The sequence below is a fragment of the Urtica dioica genome, chromosome 7, assembly GCF_054948205.1.
Source record: "Urtica dioica subsp. dioica isolate 48M chromosome 7, U.dioica_male_clone48M_v1_H2, whole genome shotgun sequence".
NCBI classification, from domain to species: domain Eukaryota; kingdom Viridiplantae; phylum Streptophyta; class Magnoliopsida; order Rosales; family Urticaceae; genus Urtica; species Urtica dioica.
In genome coordinates this window covers 32,193,543-32,203,133 of record NC_142762.1, presented here as the reverse complement: position 1 = coordinate 32,203,133, position 9,591 = coordinate 32,193,543, and the positions used below count along the sequence as shown (strand labels likewise).

At 38.5% G+C, this 9,591-nt stretch overlaps 1 protein-coding gene and 1 pseudogene across 2 annotated transcripts; one reads left to right on the top strand and one right to left on the bottom strand.

The window, feature by feature from the left end:
- Window positions 1-1,634: 1,634 nt before the first annotated feature.
- Window positions 1,635-5,540, top strand: LOC149390861 (proline-rich receptor-like protein kinase PERK15; annotated as a pseudogene). The gene is made up of 8 exons (XR_016300102.1): window positions 1,635-2,818; window positions 3,124-3,507; window positions 4,176-4,262; window positions 4,351-4,421; window positions 4,510-4,589; window positions 4,663-4,796; window positions 4,902-5,063; window positions 5,148-5,540. The product of XR_016300102.1 is annotated as a proline-rich receptor-like protein kinase PERK15 (transcript).
- A 95-nt stretch (window positions 5,541-5,635) lies between these two features.
- Window positions 5,636-8,175, bottom strand: LOC149390860 (Peroxisomal membrane 22 kDa (Mpv17/PMP22) family protein). The gene is made up of 3 exons (XM_089619097.1): window positions 7,668-8,175; window positions 7,345-7,436; window positions 5,636-6,258 (listed from the first exon to the last, which is right to left on the bottom strand). The coding sequence occupies exons 1-3, from the start codon at window positions 7,815-7,817 to the stop codon at window positions 5,865-5,867; spliced, it is 636 nt and encodes a 211-aa protein (XP_089475223.1). The 5' UTR covers window positions 7,818-8,175; the 3' UTR covers window positions 5,636-5,864.
- Window positions 8,176-9,591: the final 1,416 nt, after the last annotated feature.

Sequence of the window (9,591 nt, the reverse complement as noted above, 5' to 3'; positions counted from 1 at the left end):
ATGAAAAGTCTAGAGAAGCCGGACTAGTTAGTAGAGTGTAACCTTATTGACACATAGTTTCTAGGATTCATTCGTTTGACGTTGTCGAACAATTTTGCTCACAACGTGGCGAAGGAGAAGACCACCACATGCATGATGAAAGTTCTGTTTGATTTAATGATAAAATCGTAACAATCAAAATAAGACGTTTGGTAATGAGGACTCTCAATAATCAAATTTCGCAATCATGATGTAATTATCATCATGGAGTAAGTGGAATGCAAAGTGTGTCATCAAAAGATAGCTTACTTGTCTGGAATGTGATCACTTTTATATTAAAGTGGGATCATATTAATGATTAACAACTCTGCAAAACTAGAAGAGCATAATTATATTTATTGTTGTCACTTAATTATCAACCTCTAGTCAGGTTCAAATTCCCATTTTTATCAACATGGCTATATTAGTGAATACTACATTATAGGATTGTGATGACCCAAGCATGGTTCTCTTCTTCCAGAAGTTGAACATGGTTATTTTTGCTAGTACGTCAACCATTAACTCCATGTACATGGCATAACTAGTATGGTCGTGATAGACAACCTATCTTGCTAATTTTTTGCAAATGGGTAACACTAGTTTAAGACTCATAATTGTAGCTTGGAAGAAGCTCGAGAAAGTGTATTACCAGCATTACGAGTTAAAGTATGGAATGCTTGTTGTACAAGATGAACATGTAACACTTCTTTTGTATTTTCAACTACTTCACAAGTTAGAAGAGAAAATTTGGAGCGATTTCTATCGCCACTGAGGAAAGACTTCAACTTCGAGTATGTGAAGCTAATCAACCGTCTCGTCCAAAAATCACAACGATTGAGCTGAAGCATTCTACGAATGAAGTATTAATGATACTTATAAAAATTTTAAATTTTTTACTTGTAATAGCATCACTCATAAAAAAAACTTAATTTCCTCAAAACTTAACTTAATTAATGTAAGTACAAATTTTAATATTAATATAGCCAAAATTCAATTGATTTCAATAAAAAAAAAAATTAAATGAATTTATTTAACAAAAAAATTATAATACTTAATTTTAAATTTAAAAAATTAAAATTAATTAAGTTCATCAAAACTGATGGTAATTAGTTTGACCAAAATTCATCTTAAATTAAATATATATATATATATATATATATATTATATATATATATATATATATTATATATATATATCTCAAAATAATAAAAATATATGATATAGTTTAAAAGCATAGCAGAATTACCTAAACCAAAGTTAACCTTTTTTTTTTTCAAACCTGAGAAGTCATTCGGTAAATTTTATAACAGTTAAATCACACGAATTAAATAAGCTGGCAAACTATAACAAGCATTTCTTAAATATATAGAAAATGTTGGTTGACTCTTAATAACTACACTTGTCCATATATAAGAACGTTGTTATTTAGTGCTCCGATTAATGGTGCATTGAAGTGTAGTTAGGGTTGAATGAAGCCAATCATCAAAATTATAAATTATAACCGGAAGAAATTGATGCTCGGACGTGGTGACAATACCCAGAAGAGGATATAAAGAAGAGCACATTATGTCTTCTAAGGTATAAATCTAAACGGTATATAATCCAATGGGACAGTGACGGTTATGACCTGTAATTCCAATACAAGAAAGACAAACCCAAGTGGGTAACTAAAAAGCACATCACTACTTCACTATTATAATATCCGTGACTTTTTGTTAACTTAAAACTTAATGTTCACTGTTTTCTTGTCAATCGTCCTGGGAATTTGAGTTAACAGAATCCACTGTTTTCAGAAGAAAAAACAACCAATTTTCACGAGTGGAATAAAACCACTCTTTCATTTTCATTGCACCAAACGATTCTTTCATTCTATTTTTTACCCGCCAAGTCAACATGTCATCTTCTCCTTCGCCGGAGAACTTCTCTCCGGCCACCTCTCCCTTGTTTGCTCCGCCGATGCCTCGACTTGATCCACTTCCGTCGCCATTCCCTTCTCCGCTGCCTCCGTCCCCGCCGGATGCGACTCTGCCTCCGGAAACTCCGCCGCCGGCCGAGAATCCGCTCCCGGCGGGAAACACCACGTCAGCACCTCCGGCTGCGTCTCCGCCTCCGGTTCCAGCTCTCCCTCCGCCGTTACCATCGCCGGTGCCGGAGACAGAGGTTTCTCCACCACCGATCTCTAACCCGCCGCCATCTCCAATATTCTCTCCTCCGCCGATTCCATCGCAACCTCCGTCGCTGCCTTCTCCTATATTATCTCCTCCGCCGATTCCCTCGGAGCCTCCGTCGCCGCCGAAACCTCCTCTTTCTCCACCAAAGCCGAAGCGGAAGCCTTCTCTGCCGTCCACAGCTTCTCCGCCGCCCAAGGCACCAAAGGTTCCCGATTTGCCATTGCCGGAACCACCGTCCATCAGCACCACTACTCCGGCGCCGAGATTTTCACCTGCACCGGACTCCGCCACACAGCCGCAGCCTCCGGCAGCAGATATCCCGCCATTGCCGAAATCACCTCCGGTGCATCCCATACCGACGCCGGCGACACCGTCTCCGTCATCTTCATCGTCGTCTTTGGTCGGAAGTTTACCGGCAGCTGTGCAGTTACGGAAGGCAGGGCCGGCGGGGAAGCTGTCGCCGGGCTTTATAGTAGGAAGCGCAGCGGTGTCATTGGTCGTCGTTTTGGCTGTGGTGGTCGCGTTTGTCGTTTGTTGTAAACGACGTCGTTTCAGCGGTAGGAGCAGGAAGAAGAGCTTTGGAGTCCCACAGCATTACCAGGAGAAAGCAGACAGTTTCCAAACAAAAGGTTGTTTGTTTATTCAACTAACTCGCAATTTAATCAATTCACTCAATATATGATATCATTCAAACACTCATTACATACATTAGAGTTGACTGCTTCTGTATTCCACTTTGTCTTGTCTACAGAAGATCACTATACAACTCATCTCCTATTATCTTTTATGACTATTTACTTCAGATTTACCAAACGTTGATTAATTAGCAATGTCAAACGTTTAAATTAATTATTTTCCTAATTTTCTGTTAAAATAATTGAGTTGGAAATGGTGTGAGTAACAAAAAATTGATCATGTGCATGATATTTTGAAGACGATTCGAGCACAATGGGCAATCTCCAATCAACACCGTCGATTTCAAAGACGGGTTGGGATCCGGATCAGGCGGGGAGAGGAGCGTTTACTTACGACGAGCTGGCGAAGGCGACGGGGTGGTTCTCGGAGGGAAACGTGGTGGGGGAGGGCGGGTTCGGGAAGGTGTACAAGGGCGTGATGGGGTGCGGGACGGAGGTGGCGGTGAAGAGAATGGAGACGGGGAGCAGCCAAGGAGAGAGGGAGTTCAGGGCCGAGGTGGAAACCATCACGAGGGTCCACCATAAGCACCTCGTCTCCCTCCTCGGCTACTCCGTCCATGGCACCCACAGGCTTCTCGTCTACCAGTTCGTCCCAAACAACACCTTGGAATTTCACTTGCATCGTAACCTTCTCTTCTTTTTTCTCTTTTTCACGAATTTATTTGTTTATTTATTTATTGGTCAATCAGGTATATAATCATATTTACAGTTTCACATTGCTATATAACCAACGTTTCGTAAATCTTAGGTAAATAGCCGCGTCCATGTATTTACAAGTGTAAAATTGACGTAAATACCCCACCATTTTATTTCAATGAAAGGGCAAACCAGGAATGCCACATCATCTTTATGATTATTTAACTAAGATTTATAAAACATTGACTATATAACAATATCAAACGTTTTAGTTGGCTAATTACCTAATTTTTTGTTTATTTATTTCTATACGGAGAAAATGTCTCGCCTGAACTTTTGAAAATTGTAATTTTACTCCAAATTTTTATATATTTCCTCCCAAATTCGTTCCCCTGACTGCAATTTCTGGCTCCGTCCACTGCACGCCCGCCCGGCCTTCTAAATTTTTCAAATAGTAGTTATCTTGGTCTTCAAGCTATCTTCAACCAACTCGATAAATGTAGTTGCCTGATTTAGAGACTAATGTACTTGCCCTATCTTGGTAGTTTAACGGTCTCTATCTCTGAACTAAAAAATTATCATATTATGTCCTAAGTCATACTAGATAGTGGATGAGTAAGTTGAGTTTATAATGTTGAGAAAAACTGTTTCCCAGAGAATCACAACCATGTTATGGAGTGGACAACCAGATTAAAAGTTGCTATCGGCTCTGCCAGAGGGCTAACGTATCTCCATGAAGACTGTAATATCTCTCTCTCAATCTATTATCCTTTGTTTAGTTGACAAAGAGTGTTAGAGAACCAAAACCACCAGGTATTCATGCGTTTCAGGCAATCCAAAGATCATTCACCGGGACATCAAGGCCTCCAACATCCTTCTTGATTCCGACTTTGAAGCCAAGGTGAGAGAGGCTCGACTAAATTCTCGACCACTTTGTTGACAGAAGAACAACACTGCTTTGAATATTATAAAGCAAAAAACGTTTTCAGGTCTCAGACTTTGGCCTGGCCAGATCGTTCTCTGATACAAACACTTCCCACATTTCCACTAGAGTAGTTGGCACATTTGGGTACTTCCACTTCCTTTTTTTCCTTTTTTTTTCTTTTTTATTTTGGATAATAAATGAAATGGAAAGATCATAGGTATTTGGCTCCGGAATATGCATCGAGTGGGAAAGTGACGGAGAAATCGGACGTGTATTCTTTTGGAGCTCATAACTGGACAACCACCCATTTGTTACACTGATCCCATAAGGAATCAAGGCCTTGTTGAGTGGGTCTGTACTCTCTTCTTTCCCTTCCCTTCATTCTTACAACCAAATTTCAATATACTCTTCTTTTTCTTTCAATTCGAGCTTCAATAAAATTGGTTTGAAAAACAGGCACGTCCTTTGCTGGCAGAAGCGATGGAGGGTCGTGATTTCAGCAATCTAGTCGATCCGCGGCTTGAGAGAAACTACGATCCCGATGAAATGTACAGAATAGTCTCATGTGCCGCGGCTTGTGTACGCCACTCTTCATGGCTGAGACCTAGGATGAGTCAGGTCAATATCCGTTTTTTTTTTTTTTTTCAGATCACAGCTCATATGCTGATTAAATAATCTCTGACTTTGTCCGAAATCGGGCAGGTCGTTCATGCTTTGGAAGGGCACGCTTCTCTGGTCGATTTTCACGAGGGAAACAGTGATTTGTTCGCTTCGCCTCTGGGCTCTACTAACGAGCACAGAAACGCGCTGAACAGATTTCGGATGACCGTCGAAGATCAAGGGCATGGAAAGAGCAGTGTGTGGAACCACAAGCGAGTACGGTCTTAACTATTCTGTCTCCAGCGGAGAAGCGCCGACATCGTTCAGAGAGTGACTGAAGCAAGAATGAGAAACAAGTCTTGTGTTAGATCATTGGTTTTGGTAAATAGTTTGTTTATTGCCTCATGGTCATTTATTTTTTAATATTGGATACTTGAACTGGACTTGGAATATGTTGGGGTCTCATAGTTTTGCGCCAAGGATATATTTGCTTCAGTATCAGACCTGATACACAGAGGGGAAAAAAAAAAAGTATAGCTTGTCTTGGAATCTTCAAACTCAATGTAAAGCAGGCATACAATAATGTGAAGTTGTAAGAGAGAGTTATCTACAAATCGGTAAAATGTAAAAATCGACAAGCTTCGATCCAATCCAGAGAGGGAAAAAAAAAATCTACCACTAAAAAAAAAATGGTAACAAACCCGACAACAATGTCCTTCCTCAGAAAGCAAAACTTGTACCGCCCTTTCGAAACAATTGGCAGTTCAACACTTTGAATCGTTTTATATTCTCTTTTATTATAAAGCCGGAGAGAGATCTTCATTTTTTGTCGCTAGAATGCAAGAAAGAGGTGACCCATTTCTTCCACGGGGCGTTCTGTTGCTGCTCGAGCCATGACAAGAAACAGCTGTCGGCGAGGCAGAAGGAGTTGACATAGAGAAGCTGATACCTGACCGGAATGTACCGGAAGTTGACTATCTGGACGAGCGGCCAAATGCCTCCCTCCATGACCAGAGCCGGAAGGAAGTCCCTCTTCACGTCCTCCTTTATCTGAGGAACGCTCTTCCCGGCCACCAATCCCATGTAGCTGAAAAACACCAAAAGATCCAATGGCCCGAATATGATCCCATCCAGAGCCACCTTGTTGGTCACAAACCAGAATGAACCCGGCCGTAGCTTTCTCAGCCTCATGTATCGGTCCAGACCTTCGTACCTGACATTGGATCAACGAGAGAGTCTGTGTGTAAGGATCATAAATAGTTGCTAGTTAGTAATTTAGTAATATGATGACACGTACAAAGGAGACATGAAAATTGTATGAGTAAGTGAAAGGAAATGAATTTCTTAGAGAGAGTGGAAGTAATCAATGATTTTTGTACTTCCTTTTTTCATATATTATGTATAATACTAGTAAAGTTCAAATCATTCATGATGAACGATGAATGTAATTGAATTAATAGTATCAAGGCCTGCAAATTCTATTCCAAACATAAATTATTGATTATTGAGAAGATTCCACAAAGTCAGGCATGCAAGTCTCCTCCTAACATAAATTGAATTATCACATGTACCCTATTGACCAAATTACTAAATTACCCTTCCTAAATAACAAGAGGACGCAAAATTGCATAGCCTGTAACAGTTTTGTATGCGAGCTCTGAGGTATAAACCAAGAGAAAAAGGGTAAAGAAGCACTCAAGGATTTAGAAAGCTTTACTTTCAATTTGCTATGATAAACATGAAGTTAGGACCATTACTTTCAATTGGATGTGATTACCACTGGGCTATCACCTCTAATAATTCTGTTAGAATGTTCATATAAGATGAACATTAGCTAAAACAACTTTAACGAAAAGGAATCACAATTCCACAGCAAACATAACATATTATATCCAATGGACTAGTAGCTTGCTCGAGCGGCTACGCTAAATAAGAAAAAAAGCATTCGTTGAAATATGTTTGGAGAATCTATTCTACAGTGTTTGAAACAGATCAAGGACTACCCGCGAGAGTCTAAAGACAAATTTAATTCCACTTGAAAAATCATCTGAAAAAAATTGGACCAACTTTTCCATATGATTTTGTTTCACTCCTGCATCAGAATCTAAACTTCAATCCTGTTACGATTTCAAAGATTTCTCTCTGACTGATTTATCCAGGGACAGGTCTAGTGGCCTATTGTTCTCTATCCAAAAATCAAGAGCTATCTAGCTCCAAAATCCTTTAATAATAATTAATAAAACTGTTTTTTTTTCCAAATCTTATATTAGAAACTTAATGGGAAACAAGGAAGCCTTACCAAAAGTGGCCGACGGGGCCGACAAATCCGAAACCGAAAAGGCTGGTTGTGGCCACTCTTTTCCAGTTGATCTTGAACTCTTCTTCATTATCCTGACCCATAAAAAAAAATCTATCTTTGTCACACAATCAAACCATACACAAACAAAATGCAACTCCATTGGCTTTTCAATAACAGGTTCCAATCCCTAAATCTAACTCAATCCCTATCTACTGATTTCAAAACCCAAACAAGAATAAGAAAAAACCACGCCCATTTTCCAAAAATAGTCTACAATGATCAGGACAAGCAAGAAAAAAAGAAAGTGATTAAAGATAATAGACCTTAATTAGACTGTTTCGTTTGACCATGGCGTGAGTGATGTTCTGGGCAGCTATGTCGCCGAAACCCCAAATGATGGCTGAGCTTATAACTTGAGTCTTTACTGGGTGAACAGCCAAGGAGTTCTGGTACCATTTCCACAGTCTCAACATTGGTTCCGCGGATTCTGAAAATAAGAGCAGAGAGATCCTTGAGATTTTTCCGTGGGTCGTGGCTATTTCATGAAAGAATCGCCCTTCTGGGATGGCTTGAGAAATTGAATGTTGCGGTCTTAAGGCAATGGGTTTATTTTTAATTTTTTGTTGGTATTTCTTTGGGTTTGGTTTGCAGTGAGTGAGTGTGAGAGGAATTTCGTGCGTTCGTTATCTTCGGGAGTTTTGTAATGAGAAAATCAGTGTGTTTCTCTTTCTCTTGCGCTGAATTCGGTTTCTTTCTTTCTGAAAGAAACGGAAAACAAGGGATTTTGACGAAATGGGTGTTTTTTTTATTATCATGAGAACAAGACGCTCTCAGGGTTTTGTGGTCAGGGTAAGATGGTCTTTTCAAACTCTTTTTAATTTATTTCTTGAAAAAATCTCTTGTGTTAGGTTCATGGTTCTAAATGTGTACGATTTTTGCCGATCTCCGGCGAAAAAGTCGCTGCTGGAAGGTGTCTGGTTGACGAAGGTTTTTTTTTGTTTCGTCGTCGTTTTCGTTTTTTTTTTCGTTTTTCGTCGATTTCATTTCTGTTGTCTTTTTTTTTTTTTTTTTTCTGATGTGGTTTTTTTTTTACTTTCTTTTTAGTATTATTGAAAATATATATACCAAAGTATTTTGATAAATTTTGTGTAGTTTAATATTATTGAAAATATATATATATATATATATATATATACACCAAAGTATTGAAAATATTATTGACAAATTATAAAAAATATTATATACATTAATTGCACACATTTATAAAATATTATATATATATATATATGCATTTTCTATTAAAAAAAATTATATACATAATGTATTTTCTTTATATATGTTTAAAACTTGAAAAATATATATATTTATTACATACAATGTATATATATTACATGTATATATTTTAAATATATTTTGTCACATTTTTTCCGTTCGGTTTTCCGTTGGCACATCGGTTTTTCATCGAAAACATCATTTGAAAACGACATTTCACTTGCCCTTTTCCACAATTTTTCCGTTCGGTTTTTCATTGGCATGACGATTTTCCGTAAATCAGGATGCTCGAAACGGCAACAAAAACGGCATTTCAAACCTTGTCCAAAACACATTAATTGGGCATGTATTAATTATATATTTGTGGTAAGACTTTTGGACTCAGAAACAAAAGAATATATTAACCAAATATGTGTCTTTCTCACATTTTCATCTTCTCTCACCTTTTCATCTCCTCTGCCTTGGAATTTAAAAAAAAATTTATTTGGGTTCTTCGTCTTCTTCACAGGTTCGATATTTTCAGGCCAATTTTATAAATTGTTGGATGTTTTCCATTGATGCCTTATCAACTTTCTCTTTCTTCTATTTTTTGAAATTTATGTGTGGAATTGATATAGAGAACCATCTATCTCTGTCTCTTACTTTAACTAAGCTCGTCAAATCGAGGTGGTGGTCTTTGTCGGCAGTGGTTGCTAGTCGTCGCAGCGGCGGCATTGAAAACCCTAAATACCCAGAGACCGGTCGTTTTTGTGCCAAACGATTTTTCGTTTCGCCGAATGTCGAACGGCATTTAATGACGAAACAGCAAACTGTGTCTTCGTCGGCCGTATTGCCTCCGGCAGCGGCGCCGCCGGCGAAATTCGCCAATTTTCGCCGGCATTTAAAACCCTGATTTTGGATCTGAATGCTCCAAGTTCCATCTCTCAATACACGTAATTTTTTTTATTTTTATATATACACACATACATACATATT

Bases quoted from the DNA above. Each gene is read 5' to 3' on its own strand.
- LOC149390860 (XM_089619097.1), bottom strand. From the start codon at position 7,817: ATGTTGAGACTGTGGAAATGGTACCAGAACTCCTTGGCTGTTCACCCA. The intron at 7,437-7,667 runs GTCTATTATCTT...TTTATGGGTCAG, and splicing joins AACGAAACAGTCTAATTAAG to GATAATGAAGAAGAGTTCAA. The intron at 6,259-7,344 runs GTAAGGCTTCCT...ATCCAATGTCAG, and splicing joins GGCCCCGTCGGCCACTTTTG to GTACGAAGGTCTGGACCGAT.